Source organism: Tursiops truncatus, chromosome 4 (assembly GCF_011762595.2).
Source record: "Tursiops truncatus isolate mTurTru1 chromosome 4, mTurTru1.mat.Y, whole genome shotgun sequence".
In the NCBI taxonomy this organism is placed as follows: Eukaryota; Metazoa; Chordata; class Mammalia; order Artiodactyla; family Delphinidae; genus Tursiops; species Tursiops truncatus.
Window position 1 is genome coordinate 138,158,108 of NC_047037.1, and position 22,284 is coordinate 138,180,391.

At 41.5% G+C, this 22,284-nt stretch overlaps 1 protein-coding gene across 3 annotated transcripts in view; it reads right to left on the reverse strand.

Annotated features, from left to right (window-relative positions):
- Window positions 1-2,234: 2,234 nt before the first annotated feature.
- LCA5L (lebercilin LCA5 like) overlaps window positions 2,235-22,284 on the reverse strand; it is a 39,564-nt gene continuing 19,514 nt past the window's right edge. For 2 of the 3 annotated variants that reach the window (XM_073804517.1, XM_073804516.1), the window contains 7 exons: window positions 21,641-21,969; window positions 15,501-16,015; window positions 12,716-12,853; window positions 8,658-8,742; window positions 7,167-7,273; window positions 6,883-7,000; window positions 2,235-2,989 (listed from right to left, as the gene is read on the reverse strand). In XM_073804517.1, coding sequence (XP_073660618.1) covers window positions 2,256-2,989; window positions 6,883-7,000; window positions 7,167-7,273; window positions 8,658-8,742; window positions 12,716-12,853; window positions 15,501-16,015; window positions 21,641-21,959 — 2,016 coding nt within the window. In that variant the 5' untranslated portion in view covers window positions 21,960-21,969 and the 3' untranslated portion in view covers window positions 2,235-2,255. Of the gene's footprint in view, window positions 2,990-6,882; window positions 7,001-7,166; window positions 7,274-8,657; window positions 8,743-12,715; window positions 12,854-15,500; window positions 16,016-21,256; window positions 21,382-21,640; window positions 21,970-22,284 lie in introns of those variants that run through there. The other variant, XM_073804518.1, reaches the window with a different exon arrangement.

The following is a 22,284-nucleotide window of genomic DNA, read 5'->3' on the forward strand; positions in this document are numbered from 1 at the left end:
AACATGTTTGTATAGTTAATACGGCATTTTTAGCTTTTTTACAGCAGGAGTGCCAGAGTACCTTCTCTACCAGACTACAGGAAATGGATCTCTTGTTTTTATTTTGAAACCTTTTTTCCTCCTGATTACAAGGTCATGTTCATTATAGAAAATCATAGTAAAAAAAAAAATTACCAAGAATAAATTTAAAAATTGGCCACAATCTCATTCCTCAGATATAAAAAGTGAACATTTTAATTTATTACCCCGCAACTTCCTATGCATATAATTTTTTAAACAAGATGACCAGAAGGTAACAGGCTTAGATTATATTTCAATAGTTATTCTGTACAAAAGCACTTTTAATTTTTTATTTTAAGTTTTAACTTTTTTTGGCCATGCCCCTCACGGCTTGTGGGATCTTAGTTCCCTGACCAGGGATTGAACCCGGGCCTTCTGTCAGTGATAAGTGTGGAGTCATAACCACTATACTGCCAGGGAATTCCCCAGAAGCACTTTTAGGCTGCGCTGATTTAATGTTATCATTTGTGCTTTTGTTGTGAGTAGGCATAAGAAAAGATCCCTTGAAAAATCCTCCATATGCTATAAAGCAGGAGTAGGCATTGCAATATTATAATATTACTCTGTACACCATTTCTAAATCCTTTGAGTACATTTCTCTAGAATTTTGAGCTTGGTAGTTGTGTCATTTCATGTGTATTTGTGTTTCTCCCCATGTTACGCCTCTGAGAATTCTAACTCTCCTCCCTCCCTCTCTCCCCTTCTTTCCTTCTCTCTCTTTTTTTTTTTCCACTGTGATTTTCATAAAGATCAAAGCTTATGCCAATTGTAGTATTTATCTCATCTTTGGTTTTAAACACAGTTTTTTCCCCACCATGACTTTCATTCCCTTTTGAAAGTTTACTATTCTCAATTTTCAAAAGTGTGTTGATATTAATGAAATAAAATTCACATTTTATGGCAAGACTTTAAACATAAAAATTTTCTCTGCCCATTTGGGCCTTCTCTCTCCACTTTAGTATGCGTTGTGCATCTGCATTAACCAGACCTCCTTGGGAGATAACACTCCTTCTTAATCTTAGGAAGGGTCACAACTGTTTAGGAGATAATCTTCCTTCTTAGTCTTATAAGGGGTCATGATGATGCACACTACTCGCTTCATACTGTAGATCTGGGTTGTGTAAACTGTCAATAATGCATCACTTGATATATAGCCCTCTGCCTCAAAAACTTATATAACCGCACTTTGACTTCTAATGGGTGGAACAGTTCTCAGAACTTCCTGAAGGACTGCCAGGTTATAATCCTTAGGTTGGCTTGAATAAAATTTTCCATTTCTTTCTTAGATCAACTATTGATTAATTTTTTTCATTGCCAGTATTACACACCAACCCATAAACATGTTTGGAAATAGTATGGTCTACGTTGCAAATAGGTTGCCCTTATAAATAAATGAAAGTAAGTTAATTGATTAACATTGGGAGTACAGCCTCCTCTGTATAGTCCTAATATAAAATAATCTAAGTATAATGAATATATTCATTAGGACTGAGCAGCTAACTTGCATGGACCCTGATTATACCAATGTGCTCTTTTTAAAGAGCAAGATTAACAGAAAAAGGGTCAGGGTACAGGGTATGCAACAGATAAAAAATACTGAATCTTGGGTGTATATGAGGAAAGTGTCACCCACAAGGGCAGGATATTAGATGCCCAGTTTAGCTGAATAAGAGAATGCTCAAAAGTAATTTTCATAAAACCAAGTTTGGTAATTGCTGTGCTTTTTTTTTTTTTTTTTTAAATAGAGGCTTCTTATATTGTTTCCTTTCAGAGCTGCTTCCGTGTTTTTAAGCTACAATGTAATTTGATTCCTGATAAGGTTCTTACATGCATGACATGTGTATGTCTTAGGTTGACTAACTTACACTTAACTAGCTATGGAATCCCATAGTATATTGAAGCCATGTAGTAAATCAGTCTTCCAAAAGATAATGGACATGTGTCAGTTGTAGAAGAAAAAAGATGTAATTTTGTATTTGTTGTCATTGGCTAATATACAATGAACTTCTAAAAATTAGATTAGCAATAAAACAAAGCCTTAATTATTCAAAGTCAATTTAAGTACTGAAAACACACACACACACACACACACACACACACACACACACACACACACACATACATTAAAACTACGAGATTAAAGGCACATAAGACCAGAATATCAAACCAGAGTGGATTAGGATATTGGAATATATTTAAATAATTATTTTTCTCTTTCCTTCTGTAGGTGAAGATGACTTAATAGAACTTACCACAGTTACTTTAGAGTCTCCGAAAGCATTGCTGGCAGAGGCCTGACTAGCAGGTAGATGGTGCATCTTCTTACTCTGCAAAGTCTCCTCAGGCCCCTTCATGACAGCAGTGCTTGTTTGGTTCTGTTTTAAGACACAGCCTGATCCAAAGAGTTCTTCCATTAGACTGCTTTTCTTCTCTCTGAAAGCTGTGTCATTTGCTTTTGTTCTGGAAGATGTACCAAAAGAGGGTTCATAGGTGACAGTAGGGTGCTCCAGCCTCACTTCTCCCCTGTGGCTGTGGTGCTTGCCTGTGCTATGAGTGCACCTCGTGCTGCCTGCATTGGCCAGCCCGCTGGAGGCAGGAAGCCCATGATGCAAGTTTTCGATCGCTTCTGTGAATGAATAATGCTTTCTTTGTCTGAAGGGTATTTTGATATTTGGAGCAGGATTTTTATCTGGCATTTCACCCATTTCACTTATTTCTGGACTTCTTTTAGACTTTTCATTTACTGTATCGTCTTCCTGACCACTTTCCCCTTCGGGATGGATTACTTGAATTCTTTCTGGTGGTAGTTCCTGTTCTTCTTTTACTAAAGTGGTTTTCTTTTCTTGATCTTCTGTTCTCTCTCTCTGTTGTCCAATATTCTCTAGAGATGGCTGTGCTTCTTCTATATGTTCCTCTTCCTTTGATAAATCTGTAGTAGAAAAATAGTTAATTTACTGACGTTTAAAATGAATGGATTTCTATTTCAAGATGGCATGTTGAACACAGTTATTTACACCTACTGACAAGCACGTTACAATGACAAAAAGGAAAGCAAATACAGGGAAAGGTGGTATTAACAAGCTTGAAATGTTATACTTTCCTAGAACATACCAGATAAATGAGAATTATGAAACCAAAAGAAAATGATATTCATAAACTTTGCCAATATGTTATTAATAGGTGTTCAACACCACCAGCTAGAAGTAGTGCCCGTTAAAACAAGAGAATATTTTTTACTCATCCAATTGGCAGATAATTTCCAGAGTTGGCCAGAATATGGGGACATTGGAACTTTGGTTCCCCATTGGTGGCTTTGTAAGCTGGTGTGCAGTTTGGATGGCAGGTTGGTAGTATCTATCAAAACTTTAAGGGAACATGCTCTTAGACCCAACAACTTCACTCGTAGAACCAAACCCTACAAAGATACACAAAGATGCGTCTAAGGATGTTCACTGCAGCCTGTTTGTGTTTTTTTTTCCCCCAATAAATTTATTTATTTAATTTTTGACTGCATTGGGTCTTTGTTGCTGCGCATGGGCTTTCTCTAGTTGTGGCGAGCGTGGGCTACTCTTTGTTGGGGTGCGCGGGCTTCTCACTGCGGTGGCTTTTCTTGTTGTGGAGCATGGGTTCTAGGCATGCGGGCTTCAGTAGTTGCAGCACACAGGCTCAGTAGTTGTGGCTCGCAGGCTCTAGAGCGCAGGCTCAGTAGTGGTGGCACACCGGCTTAGTTGCTCCACAGCATGTGGGATCTTCCTGGACCAGGGCTCAAACCCGTGTCCCCCGCATTGGCAGGCAGATTCTTAACCACTGCACCACCAGGGAAGTCCTGTAGCCTGGTTTAGTAAGAGTGAAACATCCTGAACATCTGTTCAAGGATTCCTGGTTAAAAGAATTAAAGCGCGTGGGATTGTGGAAAATGAGTTACTGAATGAGGAGGTGAGCATGCACTGCCAGGAGGAGATGATCGCAGAATACTGTTGTATGGAAAGATGTCCCTTCCTCTGCAGATCCTTCCCCAGGCACCGAGGAAGCCCTGTGTGCAGCTCTCCCCTCCTCAGAGGACCAGACCCTCGCGGGTTCTGAGCAAACAGCATCGCTAACGGCGAACCGCTCAGTGAGGCCATCGTTTGTGAGGGAGGATGGGGACAATATCGGGTGTGCAAAGAGTTGGAACATTTCCTCATGTGACTACATTCTGGAATAAAATTATTCACTTATACTCTAGGAGAATGAAAATAATACTAGCAGGAGAAAGAAGTATGTTTCAAGAATGGTGTACTCCAATATAAAATAAAAAAAAAGTAGATTTAAAAAAAAAGAATTAATGCTGAGCCTGGAAGCCAGTCAAACGTACAATTAACTCTAAATAGCTGTTAATATTATGCCCTATGATACCTGATGAGAATGTTAACATTTGAGAACATGGGGGAAAGTACTTATTTTCCACGATCTCCCCAGCCCCGCCTGGCCTCCCCGCTGCCGCCCAGTAGCGGGTCTGGTCCCTCCTCCGCACCAGCTCCTTCCCGGCTCCACGGTCCTCATCGTGGCCGAAGCGCCCTGCCCACCGCCCCCTCCGACACACCACCTCCTACTTCCTCGCCCCCTGTGCGACCCCTCCTCTGGGCCCAGCGTCCGTGGGACCATCTCTTCTCGGGGTTCCACGTGGATCACTTCCTTCTAGTCTCCTGAGCTGCCGTCAGCTCACCCTCAGCCCCTTCCCTGTCCCCTTCTCGGTGGGGACCTTCTTTCCAGCACCCACCGCCCTCTCGCAGCCCCACAGGTCTTCTCCAAGGGCACAGGCTCCCGAGGGCGGGGCATCTTGTCCCCAGGGCCCGGAGCAGTGCCTGACACAGTATATGCGCAGAAAATATTTGTCAAGTGAATGAGGAAACTTTCTAGGACAGTAAGAATTACCAAAATGGGGCTTCCCTGGTGGCGCAGTGGTTAAGAATCCACCTGCCAATGCAGGGGACACGGGTTCGAGCCCTGGTCCGGGAAGATCCCACATGCCGCGGAGCAACTAAGCCCGTGCGCCACAACTACTGAGCCCGCGCACCTAGAGCCCATGAGCCACAACTACTGAAGCCGGTGCACCGAGAGCCGGTGCTCTGCCACGGCAATGAGAAGCCCGCGCACCACAACAATGAGTAGCCCCCACCCGCCGCAACTAGAGAAAGCCCGCGTGCAGCAATGAAGACCCAATGCAGCCAAAAATAAATAAGTTTATTTAAAAAAATTTACGAAAATGGACTAAAAAATAGATGGAAAACGTAAACTGACCAGTGACCACAGAAGGAACCGCATGGGAGCCAGTGGCTTTCCAGGGGTTCTGCCCACCCTCGGTGTTATTTAAACCTCGTTCTAAAGCCAGTCTGGCCTCACTGCTAAGAGGTGGCCCCTCCCGGCACGGCCCTGGGCCCCTCGGGGGCTGTTCCCGCGGCTGCTCTTTCCAGGGAGGTTGTGCTTGCCCAGCCCGGTGGGGTGTCGCCCAGATGTCCCTTTAGCAATAACTTAACATGGAAACAATGGGGCAGTGTCATCAACGTTCTGAGGGAAGATGATCTCCAGCCTAGAATTTTCTTTCCAGTCAATTATTAATCAAGTCTAAGTAGAAACATGACATCACCAGAGGAAATGCACACAGATTTGCCTTCCACGCAAGTGTTCTCAAGAAGCCAGTAGAGGTTGTACTCGTAGGACATGATGGCGTTTACCAGGAAAGGGAGGGACACAGGGTAGGAAAGAGATCTGGTGGCGAAGGGGTGACAGGAACCAGCAGGAAGGGTGAAGGGAGGCCCCAGGACCGCAGAGGGCACCAAGGCAAGGGCTTAAGCATAAAGGGCTTGCACCACCAAGCCCCTGCCCCGCTAACCCCCCAGCCTCCAGGGTCCTTGGTCTGACCTGACCACGCGGGGCCTGGCCAAGCTGTCGCCCTCACTATGGTGCCTGCAGCCTGGGTGGGCTGAGGACCCTCATTTCACCACACAGAGCCCTCTGCTCTCTCTCGGGGGTCCAGCACACGGGGCCTCTCCCCACACCCCATGTGCAGAGCAGCCCTGCCGCTGCCTGTCTCCGATGGGTCCCCAGCTCCCAGGACCCGGCATGACGTTGGCCCTGGCTGGGCCCCGGTGCCTTCAGGGAAGCTGCAGCCAGCCTGCCTGCTGTGGAATCTTCTTTAGGGGCAGTGCTGCCCTTTACTCAGCTGGGTTTGAGATTGAGACTCAGTTTTTTAAAACTGAACATGTTGTCTAAGAATACACACGGGATTGGGAGTTGTGCGGAAAAGCTGGCATAAAATGGAAGATCGTGGTTGTTTGTGGTGGGCGGCGGGAGGGTTATGGTTATGAAGGGCCCGCAGGGTGTCCCAAGGGACAGTAATGTTCCACGTCTTAAGCAGGTAGTGCAGTTCGTTTTATAACAGTTCTTTAAATTGAATATATCTGTTTTATATATACTTTTATACACACACTGAGTAATTCACAAGTTAAAAAAAATAAAGTAAGAGTAAAGGAGAGGGGCTTCCCTGGTGGCGCAGTGGTTAGGAATCTTCCTGCCAACGCAGGGGACACGGGTTCGAGCCCTGGTCCAGGAAGATCCCACATGCCGTGGAGCAACTAAGCCCACAAGCCACAACTACTGAAGCCCCTGCGCCTAGACCCCGTGCTCCGCAACAAGAGACGCCACTGCTGTGAGAAGACAGCGCACTGCAACGAAGAGTAACCCGCTTGCCGCAGCTAGAGAAAAGCCCGCATGCAGCAATGAAGACCCAACACAGCCAAAAAAAAAAAAGTAAAGGAGACTTTTGAAAGTTGTTAAAATTACCTTCATATTTTCTCTTGGAATCCTCTTGGTTTGGTAGTTTACTGATACAGTGAGAACTTGCATGGATTATTTCAATCGATTTTTCTTCATGACCAATGTTTCCTCTTGTCTTTTTACCCTATAATTTAGAAAAGTGGCAAAAACATATTTTTGGCAGTAGAGGTAATTTTAAATTGTGTTTTATTTAATGAATACAAATACTTTTTGTATAGAACAAGTGAGTAAAGCTTATTTTTGTAAAGATATGTTTAATTAGACACTGCAAGAATTCAAATTTGCTGTACCTTAGTTGTCAAAGATGGAACATCTTCCGATATTTGGGTTTCCTGGTGTCGCATACTTGTAAGTGAAACACTTTTCCTTTCTGCTTGTACTGACTTTGTTGAAGAAACTACAGAACAGGTGTATTATATGTAAGAAACATATTTTACATTTGGAAGCAATACTGACTTTAAGTGTAAAATAACAACTGAAGTTTGTAATGTAATTATAAAACAAAGTATAGTAGATGTTTTCTAAAGATTTTCAGTAAATGTATAACATTTGCCAGTTTCACTTTTTGCCCTAGCATCTCGCCTGTTTTGTCTTATTTTGGGCCCCAGAGGTTATGGCGATCACAGTGGTAAAGTACCAAAGAAGCAGGCGTTAGGATGGGTCGGCATTGCCATTGGAGGACACGGCTGTCCCTGCTGGCAGAAGGGATTCAGAACCGTAGCTGTGCAGAGAGGGTGCGCCATCGTGTCTCCTGTGTCAGAGCTCTTGGTTGTCGATGGTTGGATTGCCCACGCTAAAGTGCACGAACGCTAAACCTAGTAGTCACTTTCCTTGAAGTGTTATCCCATTTAAATGACCCCACGTTTGATTTTATCATCTTCTCTGCTGGCTGTTGTTCTGGATTATAAACCAAAAGCAAACAAAGGCAGGCAAGGAAATCTGAGGTTGTTGCCTTGAAAAGTAAACACATAGTTACTTGTAGCAAAATGAGAGGCAAGTGTTCCTATTGTGCCTCTTCTGAGCAGAATCTTACGCTGGGAGACCTTGCGGGGGAGGGAATAAGTACATCCTGTCTTAAAGGAAAAGATACTACTCAGCAATAAAAAGGTACAAACTAGTGATAGTAGCACAGCACAGATGCGTCTCAAAAACATGCTGGCCAAGAGAAGCCAGACAGCAAAGAGGACCTGCTGTACAATCCCACTCATGAAATTCTACAACAGGCAAACTGAGCTATTGTGACCGAGGAAATCCGAGGTTGTCTTGGGCTGGGGCTGGGGGACCCCTGACTGCCAGGGGCATGAGGGGGCACCTCCTGAGGAGATGGGTGGGTGTTCTAAATCTTGAGGGAGGCGGTGGTTACATGGGTATAAGCACTTGTCAAAACCCATGGAATTGCACGCTTAAAACGGGTGCATCGTATTGGGGTAAACTGTACCTAAATAAAGTTAACCTTAAGAATCCACACAGTGGCTAACAGATCTACCTAGAAAGTCCAGTATTTGGCAGACGTTTTGCATCAAGTTGAAAGTTACCATCTCATTCACCCGAGTAGGGACATAAAAGACTGAGTGGAGGATGGGAACACGGGAAAGCCTCTCTATTCTCTTCTAGCTGTTTCAACCATGTCACAGTTTTGTTATTCTAGAATCACAAAATGTGTCTCAATGCTTAACAAAACAAATTTTTAAAATGTCTGTTATCTTGGTGATATAAGTTAGAAAATCTGACTAGATACTTCAAAATAGATTTCGAGCAAAAATAATTAAAACATACTTTACCTTTTGGATAATCTTCTTTGTCACGTAAATTTCTAAGTATCTGGTTAGTATAGATGTTTCTAATTTCCAGCTCTCGACCCTTCTCCTAAAGAGAACCACAATACCAATATTTCTATAATTGTTTGCTTTTATCAACCTTGATTTCTTGTAAAAAAAACAATTTAAAGTGAGCTCAGTGTTCTTTGGATAAAATCTATAGGTTCCAGCAGAAACAGAAATGGGCCATATCATTATATATCATTCCCGACATCAAAAAGCACTAGCTTTAAAAAAAAAAAAAAAAAAAAAACACTAGCTTTTTAACAGAGTAACAAACCGTTGTGAGTGGACAATATATATTTTTTAAATTAATTAATTAATTAATTTTTGGCGGCATTGGGTCTTCGTTGCTGCGCACAGGCTTTCTCTAGTTGCAGCGAGCGGAGGCTACTCTTTGTTGTGGTGCGCGGGCTTCTCACCGCGGTGGCTTCTCTTGTTGCGGAGTGCGGGCTCTAGGCACGTGGGCTTCAGTAGTTGTGGCTCGCGGGCTCTAGAGCGCAGGCTCAGTAGTTGTGGCACACGGGCTTAGCTGCTCTGCGGCATGTGGGATCTTCCCGGACCAGGGCTCGAACCCGTGTCCCCTGCATTGGCAGGCGGATTCTTAACCACTGAGCCACCAGGGAAGCCCCAGTTTTGAATTGGGTTATTTGTTTTTTGGTTGTTGAGTTTTTCCTCACAGTCTCTTTTATTCTATAAGTTCCCACCCTCATCTCTTTTATTTGTTTCACATTGATATTTATTTGTTGTGGAAACAGGGTAGTTTGTGCTATAGTTTGCCACAGTCTGATGTTGCTGATCGCATCCCTGAGGCGTTGCTTATCATGTTCCCCTGCTACCATATTTCTCTTAAATTGGTTGTTAGAGCTAAATGTTTAATCATATCTAGGTATGTTTTTTCTGGCAATAGTACTCCTTAGGTGGAGGTGTGTACGTCTGTCAGGAAGTGCATAGCATCGGATGGTTTCCCTTTGTGGCGATCATTGCTCAGATCCACTATTTCATTAGAAGTTCCAAAATAGTGATATTCTCATCCTTTCATTCCTTCTTCATTATTGATGGAAATGCCTTTACAAGGAAGGTCTTCCCTTCTCACAAGTTATTTGGTTACTCTGAGTATAGGAAAGGTAAAAGTAATTGTTTCTTTTCCTTTATTTACCAGTTTTTGAAATAGTGTGCTGGTCCCCTAGCATCCTCTAAAGGTGACTGAGTAATCACTGAGGTGTTTTGTTTTGTAAATATCCTTATGAACTTTCTGATTTCTGTATATTTGCTAAGTTTCAATCCACACAGTTATCTTTACTGATCCTAAATTGCCCCATCTTTGGCCAGTAAGAACCATCTTTGGCTCCTGAATCTCTTTGACATTACCCTAATGGTTCTTTGTAGTTTCCTTGCTTCTCTATATGTCCCAGGCTCACGTAGTATAGTTCATGCTCCAGACCTAGAATTTTTTTAAGGTGCCTTAGTTCTTTTTAGTGGGTTATGGATTTTGAAGATGATAGTATGTCATTAGGGGTATTCATTGTTAGTGAGTGGGTCACATTAGGAAATATGTATTTATTTTTAAAGATTAAAATGTATCAAAAATCATACCTTCACTTCAATTCACAATCAGGACTACAGGATTTTTATTTGACCTTATCTTACTTCTGTATTTTCTTTCTTCCATCTCCCAAATCCCAGTTCTCAATGACACCAACATAGTTCATTATGTGCTTTACCCCATAAGATACATACAACAGTCTCAAAATAACCGTACCAACTCTGTCATCAAGAGTGTATTTCACTAGGCATATGCAGTGAAATTGATGTGTTTTAAGTCTCTTGGAATGGTGTCTCTCTGTGACATTATGCCTACACTGGAATACACAGTGGGCTCTTTTTTTTTTTTCATTTTACTCTGGATTTTTAGGGAACGTTTTTCGATTTTTTTTTTTACATTTCATTCTGCTTCATAATTACACAAAATATTTCCTAAGTCAAATCTACCAAAAAGATCTAGGTTCTATAGCTGTCCCTTCTACTCTATTTTTTCCCCATTTCCACTATTATCCTACTATACTTTTTTCAAAATAGAAGCAAATTTGTAGATATATTTGTATTGTCTCCTTTCCTTACATGATGGCATACTACACACTTCCCTCTGCCTTCCTTTTTTCACTTATCAATATATCCTGGCGATTACTCCATATTACAACATAAAGAACCCTCATGCCATTTTACAGATGCACAGAAATCCATTGCGTATATTTACTTTTCTTTTTAAAATAAATTTGGATGTTACTGAATATAGAATTTTGTGTCTTTCTTTTCATTAAGCATTTCATTAATTATTAAGCTTTTCTCCTGTCAGAATTGTTTTTTAATGACTGTATAGTATATATGTGCACATGGCTGCATATGAAAGCACAAACTTTATTTTAAAATTCCCTGATTGTGTCTCCATATGTGTGTATGTTTGCTTTGACCAGTGGATCTTGAAGCCTCTTCTGTTAGACTTCTAAGGTAGTTCCTATAGCCACGCCCATTTTCTGGCACATTCTTTTCTCTGAAGTTTCCTGAGGCTCCAGAGGAGAATGAAACAGAACTCTTTTCCCTGCTTTACAAAGGGAGAGTTTACATCCAACTTTCTTCCCTGTCTCTGAGTGCTCTCAAGGCTCCTGGGAAACCTGTATTTCCTATTTGACATAAAAGCTAAAGATTCTTGTCTTAAAGAATCATGCTTAAGATTTACTAACTGAGGCTTGAACGACCTATATTTCTTAAGTATTGTATCTAGCTTTTCCAACTTGTTGCACATTTTAGAAATCTTGAAGGCAGAAAGAACAAAAGTCTGAAAAGTACATTTTTTTTAATTTTTCTTTTTTTTTCTTTTGGCTGCACTGCACAGCTTGTGGGATCTTAGTTCCCCAACCAGGGATGGAACCTGGGCCTCGGCAGTGAAAGTACTGAGTCTTAACCACTGGACCGCCAGGGAACTCCCCAAAGAAAATATTTCTAATTCTCACTTTTAGGGCAGATTTTTAAAAAATTGAAGTATAGTTGCTGTACAATATTATGTTACAGGTGTATGGTATAGTGATTCACAATTTTTAAGGGTTAAACTCCATTTATAGTTATTATAAAATATTGGCTATATTCCCTGTGTTGTACAATACATGCTTGTAGCTTATTTTATACCTAATAATTTGGACCTCCTACTCCTCTACCCCTATATTGCCCCTCCCCCTTCCCTCTCCCCACTGGTAACCACTAGTTTGTTCTATCTGTGAGTCTGCTTCTTTTTTGTTATATTCACTAGTTTGTTGTATTTTTTAGATTCCACAAATAAGTGATGTCATACAGTATTTGTCTTTCTCTGTCTGACTTTTCACTTAGCATCATACTCTCCAAGTGAGGGCACATTTTAAAAGACAGTTTTGTAAGCATATTTGCAAGTGAGGCCTTAAAATGAATTTATGTATCTATAAAGTAGATAAGCAACAAGGATTTATTGTACAACACGGAGAACAATATTCAATATCTTGTAATAAACGATAACAGAAAATAACCTGAAAAAAATATAACTGCATCACTTTGCTGTACACCCGAAACTAACACAATATTGTAAATCAACTATACTTCAATAGAAAAAATGAAAAAATGAATTTATGGGCTACAAAAATTACTCTAAATATTTTAATGTTATAAGGAATTTTTTAAATAGAAAAACTTATTTTGGGTTCCGCTAAAATGTTCACAAAGTACAATATTACTTCATGTGATGAGATAAAAATGATAATAAGTCTTATGAATGAATAGACAAGAGTTTTAATTTTTCTAATTACATATTCACCAGGCTGTTAACTGATTCTCATAACTTCAGATCCTCTGTTCATATGGTTGTAGGGAAAAATGTTAATTTGAGAAAGCTGTACTTGAAGTTAAGTAATTCAAAGATACATTAGGCATAAATAGCTCTGATGGTTTGGAAAGCAGCATTTCACAAATTTGGTTCCATTTTGCTTTGAAAGAAGTACCTTAAGTTTTTGTTGGAGGTGTTTTATTTCCAGTTGCAGAGTCTTTGTAGCTGCTTGAGCTGCTAAGGTCTTCTGGTTCTCAAAGGCCAACTGCCGAGTAAAGGCTTTATTGTTCAGCCTCAGTTGTTTCTCCAAGCTCTGAAAATAGTATATATTTCAACTCTCTGGAACCAGTGTAGTATTATAAAATACTTTGACTGTAATGGAACTAATTACATTTATGAAAAGTGCAAAATTTTAATACAATTTTAGTGGATGGTTTGTCTAGAGGACACATATTAGAACTAAATATTACCACACACACAAAAAGCCAAAAAATTCCAGATCCCAACTCTAGGGAATAAATATCATGTTTCCAGCCTAATGTTTTTTTACACTCTGGAATTTGGTAAAAAAATTTTTTGGAACAGATCCTGAAAAATCAATAAGTAAAATCAACGTTATACTTTACAACTAAACCTAAGCAGTTCTGTTGAAATGAAGTATACCACTAACTTAGCATGGTGCACTCCGTGAAAACCTTTCAAATCTCTCTTGCCAAAGGGTTGACCAGCGTCAGTGCAGACCATCACGCTCGGACTGTGATTCTCAGATAACTGAGACGGGAAGTTACGATGGGGTCTCACAGAGCCACACCACGTGGATGAATTATAAGCCAATGAAACGACTGACTTAGCACAGTAACCATCTATAAATACGAAGGACTCACTGTTGCATATTTGCCTTCTCTGTGGAATGAGAACTGTTTTACTGGAGAACTGTTTGAGCGGGTCTTTGACAGGAACTTGGCCAAAAGGCCTTTTCTTTCCTTCTTTTCCATAAAGTGTGGTTTCCCTCGTTACAACATTAATACTTTCTCATTAAAGTGGAAAATATGGTAAGCTAATAGGGCGAAATAATCGCTAAAAATCCCATTTCCTAACATATTAACATTAAAAAAAATACCGACATGTTTTGGCCCACAAACTTTTTCTCCCACCAAATGCCCTACAACCAAATGAAATTTCCCATACAACCAAGTGCCTCCAATAAGAAAATAGCTAATTAGTTCTCAAATTCTTTTTGGTTTTGGTTGTAGTATAAAAACATGAGCTACTTAAACATGTTTGTGTAAAACATATGTAGATGAGATACAAATACATTTACTTTCACATGACAGACAGATGCTAAGATGGATCCAATCCTACCCGAAAGGCCAAACTTTAGAAGTTTGGTACACTATTTACATGAATGAAAAATGAGGTGGCTCATTATTTCCTGTAGCTTCCATATCCATTTTATGTGAAAAAATTCTCTTTGAAAATAGAGGAGGGTTTCACCAAAAAAGAAATAACAGAAAAAACAGTGGCTGAAATGAACTTGATATCTTATTATTATTTCAAGATCATTGAAAATACTTGTCTCTCACCTTTAGGGAATTAAACAGTAAATCACTTCCATTTGTGTTTATGTCCATAGAGACCAAAACTACCTAATGTAAAATAGGCAGAATTCTCAATATGATCAGAGTGTTCTCCCAAATCATCCCTTGTAATGTAATCCCCAGGCTTTTGACCACCATGCACCCTTGAGGATTATCTATCTATTCATTTCTAAAATTATTTAAATTCCCTTTCCCTATCTGTCCCCAGGAATATTACCTGGGGAAATTTTCTATTTCTAGGACATTAGAAATGTCTCGACAGACTGATGAGGGACAGAACAAGGAGGGGGCTGGCGAGGAGATGCACTCAGGGTTTAGGGAAGTAGCCTTTTAAGAAGGCAGTTTGGAGTAGAGGCTTGCTTTCTAGGAGAGGTTTCCCACAACACAGCACAGCACAACCCCCTTCAGCATGTGAACAAACTCCCTTGACCTCAGCAGCTGGACTGCCTGAGAGAACGGTCATTTCCAGATAAATGAGCCCAGCTGTAGCTGAGCAGAACTGCACGGGGCCTTCCCAGGACAGAACCCCTCACCCCACCCCCTGCAGTGTCCTCCACCTGCCTCTGGTCTGTAGAAAAGCTTTATCCTCTTAGGCCTTTCCTGAGTTCCAAAGAGTAAATTTAATCAGAGAAATGAGAAAATGAAGAAAGAAAGGAAAATAGTCAAGAAAGACAAAGTAATAACAGTTTAGCCATTAAACAAAGTAAAGGAACTTTAGTCCCTCCTCAGGGCCTACAGTTAATATTCTGAGCCATGTCCTGTGAGCTGTTCTGTAGATACTGAAACCCTATCAGGTAGAAGAAGTTAACTGCATGCTGCCCACCAGCATGGAGACTGCAGTCGGGTTGGAACCAGAAGGTCGATGATACTGACTCCCGATTACCTCACCACCAACCAATCAGAAGAATGTCCACGAGGTGATCACACAGCCCACGTCCCCCCTCCCTCACCCTGTCTTTAAAAACCTTTCCCTGAAAGCCATCAGGGAGTTTGGGCCTTTTGAGCACTAGCTGCCTGGACTCCTTGCTTGGTGCTCTGCAGTAAACACCTTCCTTCACTACAGCCCAGTGTCAGTAGATTGGCTTTACTGTGCACGGGCGAGCGGACCCGAGTTAGGTTGGGTAACATAGCCACAGGACCTCTCGCTCAGTGCACAACAGAAGGAGCTGTTTCTCTCTCTCCTGTGCCCCTCCCCTTCCCCTTCCCCTTCCCCACACCCTCCCCATCAGACACCACCATCCGTGTGCTCTTGCTCAGCACAGCAGCTGGTAGTGCTTCATTCCACAGGCATATATGATGAACGCGCACCCTCTCTCTATGAACTTTGGAAACTTAACGTTTCTAGACCTCTGAAATACAGACCTGTATTTGTCTGTCATTCCCCTCCATTTTTGTTGTAAGAACAGACAGTCTTTGAGTAAGCTCATCCCTCTCTGCAAGATGTTTGTCTTCAGAAAGTTTCTGCAGTGCCTGCAAGGCATCTTTAGTCTTCAACAGCTCGCTGTCTGTTTCTCTAAGTTTCCCAGACACGGCTCTTTCCTTTCCCTGGGATTTCCTGAGTAGCTGCCTTAAAGTTTTTACTTCGTTCTGATGTTTAACCACAATTTGAGGTAGATTATTTTGTGAATTCTCATATTTTCCTATAGCTTTCAAGTGCTTAAGCTGGAGTTGTTTCAGAAATTGGTTTTCTGCGACGGTGGCCTCCAGCTTGCGGTGTAGATCGGCTAATTCATTTTTCAGTTCTTTAATCTTGTGAAGCCTTGCTGAGAGTATGCGGTGAGTTACGGCATCTCGTCTCTGGGCAGCCACATTGATCTGAGAATGTAAAAATGGTGCATTCCAGTTGTGCTTTTTCTCCACCGCGATCTCCTTCTGGCCTGTGGAAGCAGATAATCCAGTTTGTTACTAGTAATGTGTATATAGGTATGTAGATATGTAAATATACAGGCGTGTGTAATGCCCCCCGCCCCCTGCCCTCACACATATGCATACACACATGCCAACTAGAAGGGGAAGGAACTAACACTGAATGAACACCCATGCTTTAGGCTGGGTACTTTATGTTTAGGTATCCCATTTAATACAATCCTTTAACGTCAGTAGTAGTCTATTTTAGAGCTGGAGATTATAAGTCATTTTTCAAAGGTTACATAACCACAGAGTGACATAAAATGAACTGAAAACCAGGTCTTCTCTGACTCTAAAACCTGTACTTATTTCTATCATAAAAGGTTTACTGAAAATCATAATACTCGATAACATTTACTAAGGGTTTACCATATGTGAAGCATTGAATTAAATGCTTTATGTAGATTATCTGACGTAATTCTTCCAACAAAACGTTACAAGGCAATCACAGTGTAACATTAGAGCCTAATGTTATATATATGATGATCTCATATATTTAAAAAGAACCTTAAAAAGCCATTAAACTGCTTAGAGTATTCATATAAGGATTCCATCTCTCAATAAACCCAACACAACCAGTTTTTCCTGTTACTTTTGAGTGAGCACTAAATTAACCAGTTAGATGGTTTGTATTTGGGATTCTGTTTTGAACAAAAAGCATCTAAACGATATTACACGAAGCTTATGTAACCGAATTCGAGTATGTCAAATGTATGTGTAACCTCATTGTATTATTATCCCATTTTAAAGATGAAAAAACTGTGCTGAGTGATGTCATTTATCAATGGGCACACAGCTGGTAAGTGGTGAGACAGACTCACGTCTATGTACCTTTGTCACTGCCCCATATGTATTGTATGTGCATCTGTATGATATTCATATGTGCATCTGTGTATGTAACTATATGTGTGTGTGCATGTGCACATATTAGTATATCTATACTCTGAGAAAGAAAGAGATTGAAACTGGATTCTAGAATCTGAAAAAAATATTGTCCTCATCGTGGAGAGAGAAAGGCTCTTAGTGGCCAGTGTCATTGGAGTCCTAACCCTAAGCTATTGGCCGAGTGTGGACACATCATCTGAGACATGGCTTAGCATGTTTGGTCTAGGTGGTGGGAAAGGCAGTGCTGCCTGTGATGGAAACAATGAGTCAACAGAAACAGAAGATGCTTTCTGAGGATAAAGCATGTGAATCTTGAGCATGACAGACCACACAGATTTCACAATGATCACAGGATCAGTATCAAATCAATAACCAATGGACTGTCTTTACAACTATGCCTCCAGAGGTTTTTATTTTCCCACTGGGAACAATGTAGTAGGGGCTATGGTTGAATACTTGAGTATCTTGGAATAGACTTTTGAGCACACTGAAAACTGGGAAGCAGAGGTCAGACTCTTAAGACACCTACTAGAAGGCCAGAGAAGGGTGTCTGTGGTTGTATCAGGCCGGATACTCTAATACCTTGGGCACTGGCTGGGGGAGTTCTAGACCCAGGCAGTGTGGATCAGGCTGGATGAAAACAGGGGTGGCTGAGGGCTCTCAGGCTCCACACCATGTCCGGCATGATTGAACTTGACCCCAACTTGTAATGCCTTCCAGCTCTTGGGTGGTGTGACCGTGGAGGAGAAAGAGATTCTCCTGAGCCTGGAGGGATGAGGGGTGGTGGGTTCCGTGGGCACTGGAGGCTTGTGTCCCCACCTCATGCTGGACTCGAGTGATGGGAGGGCAGAGTCAGCATGAGTGGGGACTAAACCCCACGGGCATGGGGCACTGGCCAAGGCCCCAGGTCGAGATGTGCACCGAGGGCCTGGGTGCTTCGAAAACAGGAGGTGTCAGCCTTTTAAGGATCACATGGGCCTGGACAAGAAACAGACGTGATGAAAATGGAAGGGCCAGAGACCCTTCCCCAAACGTCCTTGTCTGTGTAAGGCCCCCCATACGCCCTTCATTCCCCGAACATAACTGAGATTCAGTGTCTTACCTACCCTAGTGGGTGCGTGTGAGAGAATGAACCAGACTGTTTTGCTTCAGGAAGGTAAATATCCCACTTGCATTGGAGTGATGTAGAATGAATCCATACTATATATGTCATGCATGCTTGTATAATAATAAAGGTTAGGAAACTTGAAATAGGGTTTAATCCTTAAAGATTTATATCTCATTATCCTAACCTATACGTAAGAATGGTAAAGCTTACAATTTCTGTCCCATTTCACACAATAAGGCAGATTTAGCTGAATGATTTAGCTATTCTTAAGATAACTAATTGTTAAACCACTAAGCTAAAACACTTAATTCACCAAAAACATGTACATTTAAGTCCATGTTAGCCAAAAAGGGACTCTTCACATTGCTTAAGAGTAGGCATGCTTCCTACTACAAAGAGTGAACTGTGTTCTTTTGAATAGACCTAAGGACAGCCGCGCACTCGCCTCTTCACCGGCTCCAGCCCGTCCATTTCCCCAGGTGCATATCCTCATCCTCAGCCCCGCCTTTTTTTGTGTGTGTGTGCGGTACGCGGGCCTCTCACTGCTGCGGCCTCTCCCGTTGCGGAGCACAGGCTCCGGACGCGCAGGCTCAGCGGCCATGGCTCATGGGCCCAGCCGCTCCGCGGCATGTGGGATCTTCCCGGACCGGGGCACGCACCCCTGTCCCCTGCATCGGCAGGCGGACTCTCAACCACTGCGCCAACAGGGAAGCCCCTGCCCCTCCTTTTAAAAGCACGATTGTCCTCCTGTCTCACTGCTGTACCCATGCTGTCGCTTCACCCGTTTTCCCTGGCCCCGTCGTAGCCCCGTCTCCTGGTCACTTTCCTCTTTGGTCTCTCGGTCCCATTCTGTTCGCGAAGTCGTCCACACCCTCAATCTGGTTCTGGTCCTTAGCCTGAGCCACGTCCCTGCTGGCGCTGGCTCTGTCCTCTGCCAGGTTCTCTCTGTCTTCCAGGTCACCTTAAAAGACGTAGCTCACTTCCTTCAAGGACCAGGGTAAGAAGAGGTTCAAAGGCAGGCCTTTCCCTTTCCTGTTCTCCAGAGCCCTGGCATTAGTGTTGGAGAGGGCAACCCCTCAACCCCACCGCAGGGCTTCCACCTTCCCCCGACTAAAGACAACAGGGCAAAAGCTGTCCAGAGCAATTGAATGCAGTAGAATAACTGTTTTCTGTATACCAGTTTTGGAATGACTATCACATAGTTTAGCACTGTATTGACAAAACACATCAAGGAGGGATATATAATTGAAGGAATTCTGAAAGTACATTTTTCTACAAAAGGAAGAAAAATCAAATTATAGGAATATATTGTTCGCTATTTACATTGATTTAAATAAATCTCCAATATCTGACCAGAGCAAATATCCTATCATACTGAAGTCCTCTTTTTATCCCTATAATTTTTCTCTATGAAATGTTTTTCTGCTATAAAATTTGCTTTTCTAAGATGGGAATTGAAAATAATCTCTGATGTTACTATTCTTGAGTGAATTCTGGGTCTGTAGTGGTGGTTCCTGATCCAGTGTTACCAGCCCCTGAGGGTCAGAGGTCTACTTTTATATATAAGAAAGCTGAACAGAAATTGAACCTTCACTGGAGAATGGACTGCACTGGCTAAAACGTAACGCCTTTTTGCTTAGAATTACATTAACCCAGCATTAATTCATCAATTACTTGCTGATTAAATTTTTTTGGCAAACACTTGCAAAACATGAGCTGGGAGAGAACAAAAGAATAAAAGAATAAACCAAGAGACACTTTTATCATTCTGTGACAAAGCTTGATGTTACAATGAGTGTTTTAAGGTCATCATACACCAGTACGAGGATCCTCAGGGACATATAATTTGGGTTAATGATGCAGCCAAGATTTGCTTAAAATAATTTCAGAGTATTTATACACGAAAGCGTACCCAAGGGAGAGCAAGCCCTCACTCGGATCATGGAATTTAGGTTCTAGTCCCCTGTGAAGTGACAGTTCATTTAGGCTGCTCCCAATTTATGAACAGGTATCTTGCATAAAGGACACAATAAATATTTGTGGAATAAATAAATGAGGAATCAGTTTTTAAAAGTCAAATTATAAGGTGCTTAGAACTCAAAATACAGTTCGTTTCTTGTAGAAATGGTTTTATAAATGCTAACTGCATTCTCACGCAGTCCCACAAAAGCCCAGACTCCATGTAAGATGTAGTATATCGTTTGAGGATTTCTTGTCATAAACCCCTGGGGCCAAACTGTTTCTGAATTTTGGGGGGTTTATTCTTCGTGATGCATATATAGTATTTTCCAAAGTACGCCCAGTAGGGCTGGGGACATCACACTTTGTTTTTGTAATGAATATTTTTGTAGTGAAATTTATATGATTATATTTTGCACAAAGTGAAATAAATAAAGATGAATCTCATGTCAGTTCAAATCAGGTTTTTGTTGCCAAATCAGTGTTGGTGCCAAAGATATAAAAAACGTTTGGTTTTCAGAGTTCCGTAAATTTCAAATGTGGCTGAGGGAGTATGACTGTAGAGCCTGTCCATGATGTATGTGCTGTTGTGATTATATCTACAAATGCCCGAACAGACTTCCCATGACAGAGTCTTCTGCCCTGGGCCTTGCCAGGATGTGCGGGACTCCCACCTCTCCAGAGAAAGGGCTGTTAACCTTCCAAGAATCTGGATGAAAACTATGGGTCCTTCTCCCTAGAAAGTTCACAAATGCAAATAAATACACACAAAAATGCAAAGGATTCCCTGGGGTTTGCAGATGTGGGTCTTAGACGAAGAATCCCTGCTCTACAGCTGGGAAGAAGGGCCATTGAAGATTCTAGATCTTCACTGGGGGTCCTAGGCACAGCTGGTCATGGCAGGCTGGGGATGGGAGGCAGGTACTGGGTAAATGTGACACTACATGTGCTCCAGTTAGAGTAGGCTCTTAATTATTTTCCAGCTACTGACTGGGCAGTTCTGATGGTCACAGTGGAAAAAGAGTTCCAGCTATTTCTACATAGGGAATATTTATAAGCCTAGGATTGCCTGTCTGGGAATAATAACTGCCTGGGCAGGGGGCGGGGGGTGAAGAGGTCTAGGATGTTGCAAAGCTAATCCCAATTCAGACAGTTAGGAGCCGATGGAGTACTTTTAAAACCCACAAGGAAATGACATTATTAACAGCCTCTTGAACCATCCTTGTTTCTAAAGAGCATCTTTGCCAATATGCCTCACCGGATGCGAAGACCATCTTCCCGGGGTGCTGAGACAGATATTTACATTTCATTGGTGATTGAAACCTTGATTCTTCAGCTGAGATGAAAGGCAAGAGGCCAGTGAATTCCAAGTACTGTGGTATTCTGTAACAAGTCCACCTGTTAACTAAAAACCGCAAGAGGGCTAGGCTTTATGTTTTAAGCCTAACTTTCTGTTATTTTGTAATGATCCTTAATTTCTCTATTTCCCATTCCTTCTATAAAAATTCACTTATAATGTGTATGATTTACAATCTGGAAAAACAATAAAACTGAATATGGACCACTTCAGATAGTAGTGCATTAAATAATAATGTCATTATAACCAGAAATTTGGTCTTGGTTGGGAAGTTTTGCTTCTTACCTTTAGGTTGGGAGATTTTAGAAACATTATACTTTTTCTTCTCCTTTTTTCCTTTCACTACAGGCTTCTCTAAATAATTCTTTTTAGCCGCGGTTTCTGAGCATTCAGAGAGAAAGTCTTCTGAATAATCGTAGTGAGAACTTGAACTTCTGCAGGAACACTGAGATCTGCTGTAATCAACACTCTTGTCAGAATCGTTGCTGTTCCTGGGAAAACCTGGGCGGCTGCTCTGGCATTTTGCAGACCTCCTGCCGTTTTCTAAGGCCACACTGGGGAAATGTCCATCTAGATTCCTTTCTGTTAGATCAGCCAATGACATAGTAAACAACCTAATAGAAGAAAAGTATTTTTAGATTTATAGCTGTTGACATTGAAATGAACCTGTGCTTTAATATATTTAACTATAAATGAATAATTAGGAATACAAAACAACACATTATTTTGAAGTATTTTCTGGAAAAATTTTCAGTCTGGTTTTTATATTTTTTTCTACCTAAAATGTAAGACTCCTGAGACTGGACTTTGGGGAGATTATATTCACAGGAAATATAAAGTTCACATCAGGTGACAACAATGACAACAATTTAAAAGTTAGTGAATTACAGTCTCATTCTCTAAGCCTGGCTGTTTTTTTTTTTTTTAAT